The sequence below is a fragment of the Lynx rufus genome, unplaced genomic scaffold (assembly GCF_022079265.1).
Source record: "Lynx rufus isolate CCGP_SWC_20201006 ecotype Redwood Valley unplaced genomic scaffold, mLynRuf1.p SCAF_4, whole genome shotgun sequence".
Taxonomy (NCBI): domain Eukaryota; kingdom Metazoa; phylum Chordata; class Mammalia; order Carnivora; family Felidae; genus Lynx; species Lynx rufus.
In genome coordinates this window covers 11,110,696-11,129,617 of record NW_025814856.1, presented here as the reverse complement: position 1 = coordinate 11,129,617, position 18,922 = coordinate 11,110,696, and the positions used below count along the sequence as shown (strand labels likewise).

At 50.2% G+C, this 18,922-nt stretch overlaps 1 protein-coding gene across 1 annotated transcript; it reads right to left on the bottom strand.

The window, feature by feature from the left end:
- Positions 1 to 1,032: 1,032 nt before the first annotated feature.
- On the bottom strand, positions 1,033 to 17,340 carry LOC124524487 (cytochrome P450 4F11-like). The gene is made up of 14 exons (XM_047096783.1): positions 17,309 to 17,340; positions 16,750 to 16,942; positions 14,752 to 14,816; positions 12,892 to 12,971; positions 11,228 to 11,281; positions 11,006 to 11,133; positions 9,435 to 9,556; positions 8,457 to 8,727; positions 8,060 to 8,126; positions 7,741 to 7,870; positions 2,106 to 2,239; positions 1,945 to 2,009; positions 1,677 to 1,759; positions 1,033 to 1,286 (listed from the first exon to the last, which is right to left on the bottom strand). The coding sequence occupies exons 2-14, from the start codon at positions 16,939 to 16,941 to the stop codon at positions 1,109 to 1,111; spliced, it is 1,569 nt and encodes a 522-aa protein (XP_046952739.1). The 5' UTR covers position 16,942; positions 17,309 to 17,340; the 3' UTR covers positions 1,033 to 1,108.
- Between the last annotated feature and the right edge of the window lie 1,582 nt (positions 17,341 to 18,922).

The window sequence follows — 18,922 nt, the reverse complement described above, 5'->3', positions numbered from 1 at the left end:
ACTGACCCTCCCCGGCTCATGCTCTCCTCTCTCTCTCTCTCTGTCTCTCTGTCTCTCTCTCTCTGTCAAAAGTAAATAAATATTTTAAAAAAGAAAAGAAAAAAGAAACCTGGAGTTAAGGAGCATGAATTATACTTTTGCGCTGGAGCGAGTCAGGGAAGTGTGAAACTGTTTTGACGGCCTCGAGGCCAGGGGAGAAAAATCAAAGCCTAGAGTGACATGGGAAAGATAAGTTGTAAGAAGATCCTCCTTACATAGGCGGAAGCCTCCAGGAGCTACACTGCTCAGGGGGAGAAGACACCGGCAGAGGGGACTGCAAGTGTGACCTCTGCTGGAATTTAAACTGTCTTGGTGATCTTGGCACCACAAGCCTTGAACTCCATTGAACATCATCCTTGACCAGCAAGGCTCGAAGAATGCCTCCTAGAGAAAGCTACCTTCTCCAAGTTCTACACATGTTATTTCAAATATGATAACGGATACTCAAGCAAAGATAAACAGGCACACGAGACCACTAACCCTACCAGTGAAAACTAGCAAAACAACAGACCACATAACGGATACAATGATTGCAATGATCAGACACACAGGAGAAAGCATCGATGTTTGTTTCAGTGAACATAATGACCATGGAAACATAGTGAAGGATTCTGGGGTAAGAAAAGTTTGGGTATATTAGATAGGAACGGAGGTCACAGTGGCCAGAGAGTAGTGCCACTATGGGTTCTCCACTGTGACCCAGAACTTCAAACATGCCCCTCAGTCAGTGTTTAACGGTGGTCCCTCTCCTACTCAAACACCTCCCATGGCACCCTATTGCCTACAGGATAAAAGCCCTTATTGGGCTCTAGGAGAACCCGCAATCAGCATGGCGGGGGGGGGCGTGGTCAGCTGGAAAGGCTGCCAGGGTCCTGGGCTCACACACCAGCCTCCCCTCCACCCCACCCCTCGCCCTCGCCCTCCCACTGCGTTCCCGCAGGCCCCGAGCGCCCCCTGCTGGCTGTCAGTGGCGCTCCAGCAGAGGAGACAACACAGGTCTAGTGCTGGGAATCCGGCAGGGGGCGTGTGTAGGGTCGGGGTGGATCCCAAGCCAGGGGGAGCTGGCGGGTCACTGGGGGCCCGCGCTCAGCGGCTCCACCCGCAGCCAAAGTCCGCCCTCGGCGCGCAGGATGATCTCAGGCTTCCTGCGTGGCTCCTCCTTGTCGGGCAGGACCCGAAAGCGCAGCAGCGTGAGAGCCAGGACCACCTTTATCTCGGTCAGGGCGAACGTCTGCCCGATGCAGTTCCTGAGGGCGGCAGTGGGCACTCACTCGCCAGGGATCCCAGCAGGTCCCATCGCGTCCCGAACCAGACCCGGGACCGCCAGCCCCGCCCGCAGGGATACCGGAGGGGACTAACCGTGCCCGGGCCCCCATACGGAGGTCCCAGAGCTTGGCTCAGATCTCAGCCCTGAGCTCCCAGACAGAGGGAAGGGGCTCTGAGCACACCCAGGAGCCCTCCTTGGACCCAGCCACCCCCCACTGCCCAGGCCTTTACCCCCAACCTCTGGAGGAGAGGAGAGAAGGAGAACCATCCTCACCACGCCCTTTCCCGCCCCCACAGCCACGTCTGGGATCTCAGGCCCAGACCCCTGCCCTCACCACCTCATCCCCACCTCAGATGCCCGCTGCGCTCACCTGGGTCCCGCGGAGAAGGGAATAAAAGCCAGGGAAGACCTTTCCTTGATGTTTTGTGGGTCAAAGCGGAAAGGATTGTATACCTGGGGGCGGAGAGAGGCGGGACTGTTGGATGGGGTTTCCCAGGACAGCCGGCTTTGGAGACACAGGTGTGCCTTTCATGGAGGGAGCGATTTGCCAGGTCAGAACGCTAAGCCCTCCCTGAGGCCTCGCTAGGGAAGTGGCCAAGCATGAGGGTGGGTGGAGGGGAGGGAGGGGGAGGCAGCACCTCAGGGTCTGGCCACACGGATGGATTGTGGTGGATCTTGAAAATATTAAGGAGGCAGACAACACCTGTGGGAGGGGAGGGGCCAGTCAGGAAGGGTTTCACCCTGCCTGATGGGCCCCTCTTCCTGCCCGCGAGGCTCCTCCCCCTGGTGTTGTGGGCACCTTTGGGGATGACCCGGCCATCTGGGAGCACGACGTCCTGGGTACAGCAGCGGGAGATGGCTGTGACCGGGGGGTGCAACCGCAGACTCTCCTTGATGCACATGGTCAGGAAAGGCAACAGGGCCAGGTCGTCCCTAAGGAAGCCCCCCAACGATTAGCCAGGGATCGAATCAGACTCCCGCAGACCTCCAGCTGCTCCCCGGATTCTGTGTCTCCCTCTCTCTCTCTGCCCCTCCCTGTTCTCTCTCTCAAAAATAAATATTAAAAAAAATACATTTTTAAGTATTTCTGAACAAAGCCCAACATTCACACGGTACCTTTAAAAGTTAGAAAGTCTAGGGGCGCCTGGGTGGCGCAGTCGGTTAAGTGTCCGACTACAGCCAGGTCACGATCTCGCGGTCCGTGAGTTTGAGCCCCGCGTCGGGCTCTGGGATGATGGCTCAGAGCCTGGAACCTGTTTCTGATTCTGTGTCTCCCTCTCTCTCTGCCCCTCCCCCATTCATGCTCTGTCTCTCTCTGTCCCAAAAATAAATAAACGTTGAAAAAAAAATTAAAAAAAAATAAGAGTAGAAATTCTAAAGGTATACAATTTATTTAAAAAGGAAAAAAAAATCTCTTTGCTGGACTTACCAGGTTATTTAAACAAATAAAAAGCACCCTCCTAGGTGGAATACCAAATATAACGGTGTGGATTCTTTCTAAGTTAATTAATGTATCCAATGCACCCAATTAAAATCTAGTTGGTGTTTTTGGAGCTTAGCAATCTTATTCAGTTTGAAAAACTTAAAGTTCAAAATCGATGTCGATTTAAAAGACCAAAGTAAGAGAATCCATTCACCTGATATTAAGACCCATTACAAACGTATGGTGATAATTAAAATTTAAATTAAATTAAATTAAATTAAATTAAATTAAATTAAAAGGCAGCAAAGCACTGTTGCAAGAACAGGAAAACAGACCCACAGAACAAGATAGAGAGCTCAGAGACAAGTACGTGAATATTTGAAAACATATCATCCGGTAAAGGAGGCCCCGCCACCCCCAGAAAAGGGATGGTTCAGACACAGACACAGACACCCCCACAGTCTCACCAACACACACTCGAAAAGAACTGAAGCATCATGCACTCCACATAAAAGATGGGGTCTTCTCTTACACATGAAAGGTAAAGAAATAAGGGTAAAAGAAGATGTAATATAGAAGACACCTCTGTTACCTATGAGTAGGAAAGAATTCTTAAAGCCCCAAAACATAAACCAGAAGACAAAAAAAAGAAAAGGAAAAGAAAGGAAAGAAAGAAAGAAAGAAAAGAAAGAAAAGAAAAAAACAAAAGAGAAAAGAAAACAGAAAAGAAAAAACATGCACAGAATTAAGAATTTCTGTTTAACAAAGCACTCCATTCTATGGAACAATTAACATTCAGATGAGAGATTCACAAAAGATAGTTTCAATAAATATATTGATCTAGAAGAATATCTGGAATAGACAAGGAATTCCTACCAATCAACAAGAGAGATGGCAGGCGACTCAAAAGAGTAGACAAAGGACATGGTCTAGAAATTCATGGGAGCTCAAACTCAGAGATTTAAAACATGAAGAGGTGGAGCGCCTGGGTGGCTTGAGCATATGACTTCGGTTTCAGCATATGACTTCGGTTTACATCATGATCTCGAGGTCCATGAGTTCGAGCCCCGTGTCGGGCCCTGTACTGAGAGCTCGGAGCCTGGAGCCTGCTTTGGATTCTGTGTCTCCCTCTCTCTCTGCCCCTCCCCCACTTGTGCTCTCTCTCAAAACTAAATAAATTACCATTGAAAAGAAATAACTAAATAAAACGTGAAGAGATGCTCCAAGTCGCCGATTACCAGAGAAATGGAAATTATATAGCAATGGGATGTTACCTCATATGTATTGGAGGTGAGAATTAACAAGGTGGGTGATGGTAAAGCCCGGCTAGGCACCGGGGTGGGGGGACTCCACTCACTGACAGTAAAGGTATGGACAGGAGCCACCACTCTGCAAGGCATTGGCATGGTCAAGGAAAGGCGATGTGTGTTTCATGACCCAGCAAGTTGGCTCTCAGCCTAGGACCTGGAGAGATTCTCAGACAGGTAGATAAAGACATGAACACCAAGAGGTTCATTGCAGTCATGAGATGGAAACCTCCTGGATATTTAGGTCCAAGGGACTAGAGAGGAACTTTCCATTTGACAGTCCAAAGCAACAATCTAAATGTACATAGAACCACAGATGTCTGACAAAGTCATAGTGCTATGTTTCTGAGAAAGATAAGAACCAGCAGCAGATCTGTGATAAAACACATATCTGTGAATTTTTAAATTTGTTTGAATGTTTATTTATTTTTTAAGCGAGAGAGACAGCATGAGAAGGGAAGGGGCAGAGAGGGAGAGGGAGACAGAGAATCCGAAGCAGGCTCTAGGCTCTGAGCTGTCAGCACAGAGTCCAAGGTGGGGCTCAAATTCATGAATCACGAGATCATGACCTGAGCCAAAATCAAGAGTCAGACGTCCAACCAACTGAGCCACCCAGGTGTCCCATAAACAAAATATTTTTAATAAATAAATCCATTACAAGAAAACAGACAAGTGTTACAGTTTAGCATTAGAATGGGAAGGGCCTTTCTAAGCATTAAAAAAACAACAGAAGCTATAAAAAAAAAGTTAATAAACGTGACTCCAAATAAATGAACAAAAACTAAAATAAAGTCAAAAGTCAATCCAGGAAAGAATTTTTGCATACAGAAAACGAACTAAGTTTCTTTACATGTAAAGAGTCCTCACAAATCCATTTTAAAATGAAAAACAGAAAAAACTCAAAGTAAAAAGGGCAAATTATGGAAATTGAAGCTTCACAGAAAAAGAAATATGCATGGTTCATAAACATGTGAAAATCGTGCTCAGTTTTACCCATTCTTAAAGTGATATTCATTAGGACAATGAAGTATTATATTCACCTACCAGATTGGCAAGAGTTTCAGAATTTCATTATGCACACTGTCAGCAAAGATGCGAGAAAATTGTCACTCTCAAAATCTGTCTAGAGGAGTGGATTTGTCAAGAGCGATTACATTGTGAAAACTCAAATGGTCTTTGATTCAGCAATTCCACACCCAGAAATTTGTTCTGGAGAGACATCCTCACATGGGAGCAAAAATCTGTGTACATGGATGTCTGGTACATCATGTTTATTACAGCATAAGGCTCCAAACTATACAAATGCCCTCGGCAGGGGAATGTTTACATAATTATGGTATATCCATCTGATGGAATACTACACAGTTATCAAAAGGAGGAAATACAGATCACTGGTCCTATCAAACACTGCGGGGTAAATCGGTACAGAGGTGCTGAAAGGCAATTCAGCAATATCTGTCATCACTGCAAATCATCACATAAACGTCCCCAACAGAGGGGTGAGCTGAATAAAGTATGCGATTTATAATTAGAGAGGAGTCGAAAACAACTGTTGAGAGAAAAGAGAAAAGAACAAGTAACCAAATGTGTGTGTGTGTTTCTATTAAAACCATTATAACTATAGAAATACATAGCTACAAGACCTTCTGAAAAGTCTGAAAGGACATATGACAAATTGATGTCCCTGGAGACCGCTCAGGAGACAGGGGATTGATTAGGCTTGGGGGGACAGCAACAAAGGAGGACCTAACCTTCTCCGTAGTGTTGCATTTTGTGCAAGGAAAAGAAAAGAAAGGACTTCTTCCCATTATGGATTTTGTAATTCTAAATTAATTTCCCAAAACGTACATCTGGAGGGGAAAGGAAAAGATCTTGAAGTTATATTGTCAGTGTGCATGCCTGAATGCTCTGTGTTTTCTCTCAGCTGTGGAGAGAAAAGACTATGCGCAAAATGAGAGAGACTGTGGGCACATAGGTGTGGGCAGAGATGATCATTGGAAGCACACCAGAGATCATCAAAGGTGGGGATGGGATTGGGGTGCTGGATAAGGCAGAGGCTTGTGTGAGGTAAGGAAAGTATTTACCCCTGTGCTCATTTTGCAATATATACGTATATCAAACCCTCGTGGTGTATACCTTGTGTTGTATGCACAGTATTTTATGTCAACTATATCTCAATAGAAGCGAGATTGAAAAAAGACAAAGACTTATTATATCCATTGAAGAGCATTTCGCACGATTTGAATTGTTACCAAATGCACTAAGTGTTTGAAGTTGAGAGACACGCACAAACACTTCTCCACTTCACACAACTGCTGTACTGAGCCCAGCCTTGAAGTTGAAGGCACTACCTCCAAAGTGTTCAGTCCAACATCTCCTCCCCATTCTTCAGCCCTTGGCCCCAAATCTCCCTGGACCCCCAGGGTCCACCTCATCCCCTCCAGTTTGCAGATATGTCGAATATCTGACTTGTCTCTCCCCTGCTCAAACATCTCCCATGGCTCCCCACTGCCTTCCTATATTAGTCACGAATCTCCCTTCAAGAAAGAACTTGATGTCCAGCTCCAAGGAGTGCAGTCGGCTGACAGCCTCCAGTTAGAGGGTCTCTGGGCTCTACAGCAGCATAAAAGCCAAGGCCACACTCTCTTGGGCAGGTCCCAGCCTCTGAGAGAGCATGGTGGGCCCCTACTTTCTGATCACTTCTGCCCAATGTGAGACTCCCTCCCTGAGAGCAGTATCCCTGCACACTTTTATCTTTTATCCAATATTGGCTTCCCAGAGGACTTGAACCGACACCTTTGGAAAATGTTCACGTGGTTTCCAAAGCAGACCAAGAAGGGCTTCCATTACAAACTACCAGCTCCAGCCTCACTGGGAGCCTCTCAGATGCTTCACACTGTAAATTTCACAAGGATCCAGCCACGTTTACTTCCTCCCAAACACGCCAGGCCCACCGCTGCATAATTCCATCAGGGCCTTTGCACAAGCTGTCCGCAATGCCTGGAGCACTACCCACTACCCAGTCCCAGAGGGCTGAATTCATATTTGCTTCTTTGCTACCCAGCCTCACCCCCTTCTTTCCTCCACGATCCAGCCTTGACCAAGTAGGACTTGAATGGCAATGGACATGGAGTTGAGAAGGGCCGGCAGTGCAGACGTGTTTACTGAACCAAGCAATGAGTAACGTTTTTACACTCAAGGACCACTTGTGAATCCCTGGAATAGATAGTAGGTGGGAATTAGATATAAGAGCAAAAATTAAGAGCAGGGGTCTTTAGGGGAAATGTGCAACTTCAGGCAGAAAAGCAAGGGAGAGAAGTTCATTTACTCAACACACGCTGGATGGCATCTGTTCTACACACATTGTCACGGTTCTCCAAGCAGCCCTTGGAGGAGACATTCCCTGACGTGTCCCGCCCCCATTTCCAGAGGAGAAAAGTGGTACTCAGAAAAGGGAATTGGTTTTATTCAAGTCACATAGCAAGCAAGCAGGACAATAAATGTGGACACTCCAACCTTCCTGTTGCATAAGCCTGCTTTCCCCTGCTCTCAAGAATGGGTACCATACCCTTGCCTCTGGGTGCTGCTCCTAGTCTCTCTAAGCAACAATGACACAATCAACAAAAAGTTCTTTCCCCTTCCCCAGCAGGGGAGCAGAGCCAATGAGAAAGGTTCCAGAACAGGACATGAGGATCTGCACTCACCATTCAATCTCTTTAGGCTCACGGTCCCTCAGGAGCTCTTGCACCTCCTGCCGACAGCGCTCCTGATACTCTGGGTGCTTCGCGAGGTTGTACAGGACCCAGGAGAGACCACTGGCCGTGGTGTCATGGCCTGAGAGGCAGCCAGACAGGCTTGGGTCTCTGGGCTTGTTCAGCACCAGAGGGCGGACAGCGCCCTTCGTTAGGGCCCTCAGGGAGGATGGGGAAGATGGGGTGGGATGGGGTGGTCCAGGGCCCACCTGCCAAGTCCCTGCGATTGGACAGACTCCTACCCCCTGCACTCCCACACTGGGATGCTTACCCCCAAACATGAAGGTGTCAGCTTCAGCTCGGATATCCTCATGGGACAGTTCCTTCCCATCTTCATCCTGCAGAAAGGGCACGACCTCCTGAATCACACCGGCTCGGAGGGCACCTGAGTCTTGCCTGAAACAGTCCCTCAGGCTCCATCACCAAAGCAGGATTCGTCCCTCATCATCTCTAGAGCCCTATCCCACAGGTCTCCCTGTCTCAAGCTTTCTTCTCCCAAGCAGCCTTCTACAAAGTCATGTCTAAAACATATCCCTGACCTGTCTCTCCCTTCCTCAAGCACCTTCTGTGGCTCCTCAGTACACGCTGGGTCAAGTCCAAGTTCTCCCATCTGACTTTTGAAGTCAAGGTCAATTGTAACTCTTAATTCTGATCCCAGGGAAGCCCACCTTGGCCAACAGGAGCACATCAATGAAGTCCAAAGTCTTGGCCTTAGCTTTGGCCTTGAGGAAGTCATGGGAGCCCTCAGTAAGGAGGGAGCAGCGCCGCTCCTGGATGATGGCATCTGTGAAGTTGTGCACCAGGTCACAAGCCCTGCGGAAGCGCCGCCCATCAGGGGTGAGGTAGTACAGCAAGTCCGGGTGCAGCAAGATCTGCCTCTGCCGTTTCACCACAAGGGCACTGAGCTCCAAGATGGCAGCAATATATTCACTGGGGCTCCTGAAGGGTCAGGCCATAGAGAACAGCTCCTTAACCCACATGAGGCCCTAGGAGTGCCTTCCAATCAGAACCTCAGAAGCATGTCCCTGTAAGTCAGAGTGTCCTCCAGACATGCTTCTCTCTCCACCTGCCATGTCTGTAAATGGAATCATGGCCCAGACCCTGGGCAGACCTTGGGTATCACACTCATCTCTCTTCTGTCCTACAAAGTATCTGCCCCTGCCCATTCCTCCTTACTTTCCTCCAAATCTGCCCCATTTTCGCCACCACATTCAAGCTGCCTCCTCCTCACATTCTGTGTCTATGTGACAGTTGGTCCTCTCTAGAGTCCAAAGTCGAAGAATAGCTTTGACCATTGCCTTCATCTGCTCAAACACCTTCCACCTTCCATCCCTGGAAACCTCAGGATAAAGCTCAGACCCCTTTGCTTCACTTTTCAATATCCTTAAGATTAGCCCCCCTGCCAACCCTTCAATATCATTCCCAAGGTGGCACATGCTTTATTCATCCTCGTCCTGTTGGCCTTTATCAAGCATTTTTGCTTACCTGAAACCTTACCTTTCTCTTTCCCTTCCTTGTCCTTCTTTGTCTCACTCTGATCCATCTCCTCCAGGAAGTCCCATCTGATCGCCCTGGGCAGCCCTCCCTTCTCCATCTACTCCCTTGGGTTTACAGTGCATGTTCCCAGGTCCTGAGCAAGCACTCACTCCTGGCAATTGCTGTCAAAACTGAAGACACATTTCTGCAGACTGTCCAGGGTCATGAGGCTGATGTGCTCAAACATGTCCAATCGGGTGTTGCCCTCTGAGACTAGGCGCTTCCATTTGGCCTGGACAGAGAAAGGGGCAAATCTGGGGCAGGGACCTACCTCCCCTGAGCTCCCCCTCAGTCCCAATCACCAGGATGGACTCCCCAAAACCCAGGCTCCTGGTCCTCCACCCCAGGCACCCATCTCCAGGTAGGATCAGGCTTGGGTGGGAATAGAAACCCTTACTATTAAGACCCAATGGCTGGGGGTCAGGAGACCTGAGTTCAAATCCTGGCTCTGCTTCCTACACCCCTGTGTGCCCTTGGTCCACTCACTGCTGCCCTCTGGACTCCACCTGTCAAAGCTTCAGTAACAGTTAAGATGACTTGCTCTGTGGTCAGACAAACCATGTTGGAAACCCAACTCCATTTATTAGCTCACTTGCTAGGTGTGTGAACGGGAGCATGCTCCCTAACCTCTCTGAGCCTCAGTTTCATCACCTGTAATGAGACAATAATCATCATCTCTACCTTATATGGTTGTGGAAATTAAATAAGACAACGTGTGCAATAGAACTGGTGCATGAGGGGCAGTGGGGAGGCTCAGTCGGTTACGTGTCCAACTTGGGCTCAGGTCATGATCTCATGGTTCCTACTATACACCAAGAGCTACGTAACCATTAGCTATCACCCTCATCTTCATCATTATCATAGAGGTAGGCGACTGCTGCAAAAATGTCTCCATTTCTTCATCCCTCCCTGTACCTTCACCCTTTGCAATGAGGTTTGGCAGATCTTCCATTAGGAGGTAACACCTCCTTCTCCAGCTCTTGAATTGGAGCTGGATGTGGGACTTGCTTCCGCCAACAGAAGAAGGTGGAGGTCCTGGTTCCCTGTTCTGAAACTAGGCTTCAAGAGGTACTGCATGTTTCTGCTTGTTCTCTTGGAGCCCAGGGTCTACCATATGATCAAGCGTAGGCTAGCTTACTGGAAGATGAGGGACAAATGCAGGAGTCTGGTTGTCCCACCATGGCCATCCTAGACTAGCCAACCATTAGCCAAGCCCCAAATGTGTGACACAGCTGAGCCTGGGAAAGCAGAGCTGTCTCCCAAACCCAGCCACGGCCACAGACACGTGAGTGATTCCAGCCAAAATAAGAACTATTCTCCAGACTCATCATCTTGTGAGCCATAAAACACAAATTCTTTCAACCTCCTGAGTTTGAAGGTGCAGTTCAGTGAACAAAGAGCTACCATACAATCTTCATCATTAGTGTCTCAAGTTTCACAGAGTTTCAGTGAGGCAGATTAGAAGCTAACACCTTCTGAGCACCTACAATGTGCCAGGACCATGATTCCATTACATCATCTGGACCACCCTTTAAGAAGGGCTTATAATCCTCATTTGACAGATGGGGAAACTGATGCTTGGAGAAGAAATAGAATGGCCCAAAAGTCATCTAGCAAGGCGAGGACTCTAGGCCACTCCCCTTTTCCCAAGGCTCCAGCCGGGTCCCTGGGTTCAACTCACATGCATGATGTCTGCACTTTTGTTGAAAATCTTCACATAGGATTTCAAGATTTCAAAGTGGAAGGCAGGTGTCAGCAAACGACGGTGGTGGCTCCACTTGTCACCAGCAGTCAGCAGGAGCCCATCCCCTAGTAGAGGCAACCACAAGGCGTAGGCAAGGGCAGTGCTTTCCCCTGAGACCCCAAAGTTGTCCCCAACCTCCTTCACTTAACAGTTACTCACCCAGCCAGGGCCTCAGGAATCTGTAGAAAAACTCATCCTTGGGCACGATGGTGGCTGGCATGAGAGACAGATCATCAGGGGCCATAGAGAAGACGCAGGGATGGGCTTTGGGTTGGGGGGTGGAGGATCCAAGACAGGGGAATGCATACCCCCTCCAACCTCCATACTGGGAATTGTATAGGGCAGAGTGTGGAGGTGAGGGGGGACAAGACCAGGCTGCAGCACAGAACAGAAAAAGGCAGAGCCCATGGACCTACCCCTAGGTACTTAGATGCTCCCGAAAATAGGGCACAACACACCCAACATGCCTCATATGGCTCCTTGCCGGTCCAACATGTTTGAAACACCCAAGCACCAATCAGCACTCCACAAAATGCCTTTACAGGGACCTAGGACATCGCACCTGTCCCAGAACCCTCTGACATCTCCTGGGACTTCTGACATGGCCCCAACACATGGTAACGTGCCCTGACACGAAACAACATGCTAACACACACTGGCCTCAAGCAGCATCCTCTGAATGGACCTAAAGACAATCTGACACGACCTCAGTGTGTCTCATGGACGGTCCCTGGCAGGACTTAAATATGGTCCCATTAATGTCCCAGACATGGCCCAGGTGTGACCTAGCCTTTCTCAGGATTCTCTTCCATCCCATAGTTATCATTAAGTGCTTAGGCTCAGGGGCTCCTCTGTCCTTAAGAGACCAAACAGTGTTGCCACCTCAGATGCTGAGCTCCCCCCACCACAAAGAGCTGCCACTGCTCCCTCGTGCCTCTAGACCAGCTCCCCACAACACTCTGTGGATCTTCCCCCACAACACTCTGGCCATCTCCCTACCCAAATCCCTTTCCAACTAAAGATCCCTCCTACCAGAGGCAGTTAGGACAGCCAAGAACACACAGAAGTAACAGAAAGGCTTCGGCATGCTATGTGACCTTGAGAAGTTAGTTATTAAGCCTCCTTGAGCCTCCGTTTCCTCACCCAGGAAATGCCCCCCTAGCAGAGATGCCAGGGAATGGACATCTGTGGTATCTGCCTGTCCATCCCCTTCTGGAACCAACACCTCGCTCCTCTTCCTCCCTCAGTCCAAGTAGCTAGGGAGGGTGGCCATGCCACTCCATCCTCCATTCCAGAGCTGAACATATGACGCTAACCCTTAACAATCAAGTTGCCGTGACTAGAGGAAGAATTGGTCCCTGTGACCCAAGCCAGGCCAATTTAAGAGAATCCTGCAACTCTTTCTGGGTCTGCAGAGAATGAGCTCACATTTCCATGGGGGTTGAGCTTCTTAGACTCATGTTTGTCAGCAGGAGAGTGAAGCTGTCACCGAGGAACACAGAACTACAAGAGAAAGACAGATTCCCAATGGCACTGTTTGAAGACTGGATAAAACCATGCCTGAAGACAACATTCCTTCAGCTTTTCAGTCAATAGATTCCCTTTCTTCTCTTAGACCAACATTGCTGAATTTCCACCACTCAAAATTGAAAACGACTGGGAACCAGAGAGAGCCAGGACCTGCCCAGAGTCGCCCAGCAGGTTAATGGCAGGTCTCCATCAATACTACCTACTTCCCTGCTCAACCTGGTCTGTCCAGAGGTGCGAAGAACTGGGAACAGGGACAAGGGAATGGCTGGGTCAGGTGCTCCTGGGAGAGATACCTGGGGCCTGGAGCAGTGGGGCAACGAACTTAGGGTGGAAGAACTGCAGAAGTGGGTAGATGGGCCCCATCCACCAGAGGTGAACATCACGGAAGCTGTGACTCAGACTCTCCAGGAACCTCAAGCCTTCTTCATTGTTCTTTAGCTAGGGATGGCAGGGTGGTGGAGGAAGGCCAGGTCAGGCAGCAGCCCCAGAAGCTTCCACCTTCCCACTGCATCCCCCCTTCTGCCTGCATTATTAGTCTACACCTCTACATCTCACCAAGTCAGCTTCCCTTTGTTGGTCTGTTTGTCTCTTTTTCTGTGTCTATCTATGTGCCTCTCCCTCTCCCTTCACTTTCACAATCTTCATCTGTTTTCTTAGGTAAGTGATAGACAGCCAGATGATAATAGCTAGATGATGGAGAGCGACATGATGATGAGAGATAGATAAATAGATAGATAGATGGATGATAGATAGATAGAGATTGAGAGATAGAAATAGATAGATAAATGATAGAGAGATAGATAGATAGAGAGAGAGAGAGTGAGGGGGAGAGAGATAGAAGATAGATGACAGATAATTGGAAGATGGTTGGATGCATGGACAGACGGATGCATGGATGGATGGATAGATGGATGCATGCATGCATGGATGGACAGATGGTTGGATGGATGAATACTTGGATGCATAGATGCATGGATGGAAGGATGCTCGGATGGACGGGTGGATGGATGGACAGACGTATGGATGCATGCATGCATGCATGTTTGGATGGATGGATGAAGAGGGAAGGAAAGAGATGAGAGATGGATGGGTAGATGATAGATGATATGTGTTTGTGTATGTTCCTTTTACATTCTCTGTATGTCCTCTCTGACTCCCTCACTTTTCTCTGTATCTCTCTCTTTCTTCACCTCTTTTTCTCTCTTCATCTCTCCCACTCCCCTTGTCTGTGTCTCCAAACCTGCACACCCTCCATGGCTCCCCAGATCCCTCAGAATAAACCCCCTGCCCCCACACAGTCCTGAAGCCCCGCTGGCTCTGCTGTCCCCTTCACCTTCTCCCTGCCTCTCACCAGCATTGCTCTTTATGCACTCAACTCATGGTTGCTCAAAACCACGGTGCTCACAGGGCAGTGGGGTGGCTCATTTGGTTAAGCATCTGACTCTACATCTTGGCACAGGTCATAATCTCACGGATCGTGATTTCAAGAGCTTTACTGACAGTGTGGAGTCAGCTTGGGATTCTCTCTCCCACTCTCTCCCTCTGCCCCTCCCCCACTCATGCATGTTTTCTCTCTCTCTCTCTCTCTGTCTCTCAAAATACAAAATAAACTTTAAAAAAAAACAGGTGTTTGCTCTGTCGCCTCCAGGCCTTTGAGTGGGCTATTCCTCTCCACAGTATGTACTTTCTCTTCTTTTCTTAAAAAATTCCTACCCATCAGTCCAGACCCCCTTCCAACAACTCCTTCTCTAAGAAGCCTCCCAGCCTACCCAAACAGCAGATGCCTTGCTTCCCCTCTGAGTTCCCCTTACCCCTGTCTCTCCGTCAGACCCACTCTGACCACACAGGATTGAGGGTGTCTCTAGTTCTACATGCCCAAGATTTGGGTTTCTCCAAGACAATTCCTGGGACTCTGCCTCCCCAAGGACACTCCTGAAGCAGTGTCTAGAAGAAAGCAATGACCAAGGTCGCCCAAGAGCAGAAAGGACCTTGGAATCCACAGGGACCTCACAGAAGCCTGGCAGGGAGGGGTACGTGGCCCTCAGATGCTGCCACAGTCCCTATGGCCACATATTCCAGATGGGTACCTGTGGCATGATGACAGAGCAGGCAATGCCACGGTGGCAAGAAATGATGGGGCCCAAGCAGATCATAAACCCTGCGAATAGGCAGCCACCAGCTGAATTAAGACCCTCAAGCCCTGCTCTGTGGGGTGGACCTACAAGCAAGACAGGGGCCATCACCTCCGCACAAGGAGCCACGGCAAGTTCCCCTGCAACCTCTGCAGTGGTCAGTGTGTCCAGATTCTGCATAGATGGAGGGGATCTCTGTTTCTTCCTGCTCCTTCCCTTGGGGGCAGAGGGATCCCGGAAGACTCTCCATATCCCAAGGGTCCCTCCCAGGACACAGGGAGACCCCATGCTCCCTGCCCCCAGAGAGGCCGACCTTGGCTTGAGAAGTCAGATCTTTCTTCTCCTGGGAGTCGTTCCAATCTCAGGGAGGTGCCCACAGGAACAGCAGGGTGGCCTCACGTTTTATACTGGGGCTCGTTCCCCTGTCCTGTCATGTCCTGGCTAGTCCACACACCCCCCCCCCCGCTCCCCAGAGGGTGAAGGTATGCAGACCTTCCAGCTCTGACAGACCCCAGGACACAGGTGTGAGCTCTGTCATCAGTCAGGAAGGCAGCTCCCACCTACGTCCTCTTCTGCCCGCCAGCTTTCATGGTGTATCCTGTCTGTCTGTCTGTCTACCTGTCTATCTACCTCTACCTATGAACTTATGGACTATCTATGAACCTATCCCCTGAACCTATGGACTCCCCCATCAGCCATGCCTTTTACAAAGGAAGAAATCCAGGCCACATCCCCCAAAAGGAGAAGGAGGGGGCCTTGCCTCCCAGTGAGGCATCCTCTCCAATCCCACGGGAAGCCCCATCCTGGCCTGACAAATACTTCCAGGTGCTCCAGACAGGTGAATACAAGTCATTTTCACTTTTGTGACTGTTCTCTGCTCCCTAAGAACCCTGAGGCATTTGAAGAGATTGGCCCAAGGAGGGAGAGTGACTCAGCTGAGGTCACACAGCAAGAGGGACTGGAGGAGAGAAGAGTGAACAAGACCAGCCTGCATGGCCAAGCCCAGGAACAGGGAGTGGAAACGGTAACTTTATAACATTCCTGCTGCCCCCAGGGTTTGTCAAGAACATTCCCAGACCTAGCATCTAAGGAAAACTTCACAATGAGCTTGGAATGCCCTCGTTCCAAATTTGGCCATAATGATCAGTAAGATAGCATGAAGTGCCTCCCCCAGCTGTGATCCTCATGCTGGGCAGTTAAGGAGAGCTGTGCTCCTCCCTCAGCCTGTCTGGGGATGGGAAGGGCTAGCCGCTCACGATTTGACCTTGAACATGGCAGGTAATGGCAAGCTCACCACCTATGTGTCAAAACTTACCTGAGTGCCTACTGTATGCCAGCTCCTGGGCTGGACAATGTAGTATCTGATCCCCAGAGCAACTATCCAGAGAAAGAGGTGGAAAATAAGTAACTGGACAATTAATTCTTTACATATGAGTAGACCCAAGTCAAAGGTCCGTGCAGGTGGGGAGTCAAAGAAAGCTTCTGTAAGGGAAAGTGAGTGGTTAAACTTTATTCAGGTTGGGCAATGGGTCCATTGGGACATCTCAGCAGGGAAGTGTCCACTGAGAGGAAGCTTTCTTGGGGAGGGGTGTGGGTGCAGAGCCAGACACCTGTGAGTCGAGGTGGGGAGGTCATAGGTAATTCCTGTAGGTAAGTGAGCAGACACAAAGGAATGGGCCAGGTAGGGAACAGACCCTGGACAGTGCCCCTGAGAAGATCTCTGGGGTAGCCATGGACACTGGGAATGCCAGGGGACCCTGCTCTGTGCAGACCGCCCTGGGAGCCCTTCAGAGGGACATTAATGTGGGGAAGGGAGGCAGGAAATGGATCCCAAACAGGGTAGGGGTGCGAAGATGAAGATGTGGAAATGGCCTGGGATGAATGAGTGATTCCAGAACGGCTCCCTAGCCTTCCTCATTCTCTGCTGTCCCAGATCCCAGCCCCACCCAAGTCCCCATTACCCACCCCTGGGACTGCCTCCACCTGATGCCCCAGGCCCACCCTGACACCCACACTCACCAGTCCCATGTGACACCAAAACCAGTGCTCCTTCGGAGGCTGCGGGAAACACCTGAGGCGGCAACAGGTGTCATAGAAGCTGTAGCTCCCGGCCAGGACGCGGGCCAAGAGCCAGGAGACCCCCACCAGCAGCAGGAGCAGCCATGGGGAGGCTGCCACCTGCCCGAGTCCCAGCCAGGACAGGCTCAGCATCCTGGAGGCAGAGGGGACAGATTTTCCTGAGGCCGAGGAAATGGGCCCAAGGGTGAGCTCTCTGGACTCTTCAGGAACAGAGGGAGAGCCCCTTCCCCACACCGGAATGGGAGGGGCAGGGAGAGAGAAGGGTAGGCATGGTGAGTGCTCAGCACTGGGCAAATGGTGATTCAGAGAGGGGAGGAGGACCTAGACAATTCCAGAGGGAATGGCAGAGTGAGTGAGAGGGAGAAAAAGAAAGACAGAGACACAGAGAGATAGCTAACCACCCACCAGTAGCCACTCTGCTCCCAGCGGCTCTCTGGAGCCACCCCACCCTTGGGCAGCATCCTTTGCTACCCAGGATCAAGACCCCCCAGCCAGGTACCTTCAGACCACGGCAGCTTATCCACACAGCCTTCTCTCCCCTCCTCTTGGAAAGTCTTTGTCCCTGGCTCCTGACCTAGGGGACACTGGCAGTGGCCAGGCTAAACCAGCCAATCCCTGCTGCCTGCTTACCTCCTCCCCACCTGGCAGTGGCCCAACTAGGAGGTGGCGGAGGGGGACTTCCGTGTTGTAGAGTATGGGATTGGATCCTCAGAACTCAGCACCTCCCATGTGGGGGTGGGGGATCCGTTGAGGGATGGGCAAAGTGACTCCTGGGCGCCAAGCTAACAGCCACCACTGCCCTTTCAAGGCCAGCAGGGCACAGCAGGGAAATGCTTGAACGTGAGAGATAGGTGCCATTGGGGGCAGGGTCCAGCCAATCCTAGTCCCAAAACATCTCTGGGGTTCCTCTCCACATACGAGGCAGGTCAGAGTCATGCACCATTTCCCAGAGCAGAATCAGGAAGCTTGGGGCCTCCTGGCTGCACAGCCTGGCAGGAGTTCAAGCACTGCCTCCAAGCGGCCTAGGGCCTGGGCTGACACAAGACCGCAGAGGGCAGGAACAAAAACCCTTCTGGCTGGGGGTTACTTGCATCAGACTCAGGGGGTAAAGGGCCCAGAGGAAAGAAGGCACCTGGAGGTGAGGGGGTAAGGCTGCAGGAGGCCAGGAGAGGGAGGGGGGCCCAGACAGAGCTGGGAGACCCTGCACGCAGTTCAGGCCCCTCCTGGCTGTGACCTTGGGCTGTGCCGGCCCCCTCTAGGCTCAGTCTTGCAATCTGGGAAATGGGATGTCAGATGAGGGCCTGAGAGGGGGACAGAAGATGGTTCCACAGGAAGGTAGGAAAGATCAGGGACCCCCAAAAAGATAAGTGGCCAAGAAAGCGCTCGTGACTAGTGTGTGCGCTGCTCTGTGCCAGCGTTCCACGTAAAGTAAACCTACTGTTTGCAGAAGACTGTCTGTAAAGTGCGCCAACTACGTGCTGGGTACCACAAAAAGTGTGCCTACAGTGTGTTGGGAACGCTACATGAAGTGTGCCTACCACGAGCCAGGTACGTCGTATAAAGTACACCCACTGTGCGCCCCGTCTGTTTCACACAAATCCTGTCACCTGTATGCCAGGTGTTGACCTAAAGCATGCCTACATGCGCTGGGGACCCTCTACAAGGCATGCCTACTAAGTGCTAGGTGCTCTACACAAAGCACACCTACTGTGTGTTCGGTGTTCCATGAAAAGTATACCTACTGTGTGCCCGGTGCCCCCTTAGAGCTCTCCTACTGTGTTGCAGGTTCTTTTTTTTTTTTTTTTTATATATATGAAATTTATTGACAAATTGGTTTCCATACAACACCCAGTGCTCATCCCAAAAGGTGCCCTCCTCAATACCCATCACCCACCCTCCCCTCAACCCTCAGTTTGTTCTCAGTTTTTAACAGTCTCTTATGCTTTGGCTCTCTCCCACTCTAACCTCTTTTTTTTTTCCTTCCCCTCCCCCATGGGTTCCTGTTAAGTTTCTCAGGATCCACATAAGAGTGAAACCATATGCTATCTGTCTTTCTCTGTAGGGCTTATTTCACTTAGCATCACACTCTCCAGTTCCATCCACGTTGCTACAA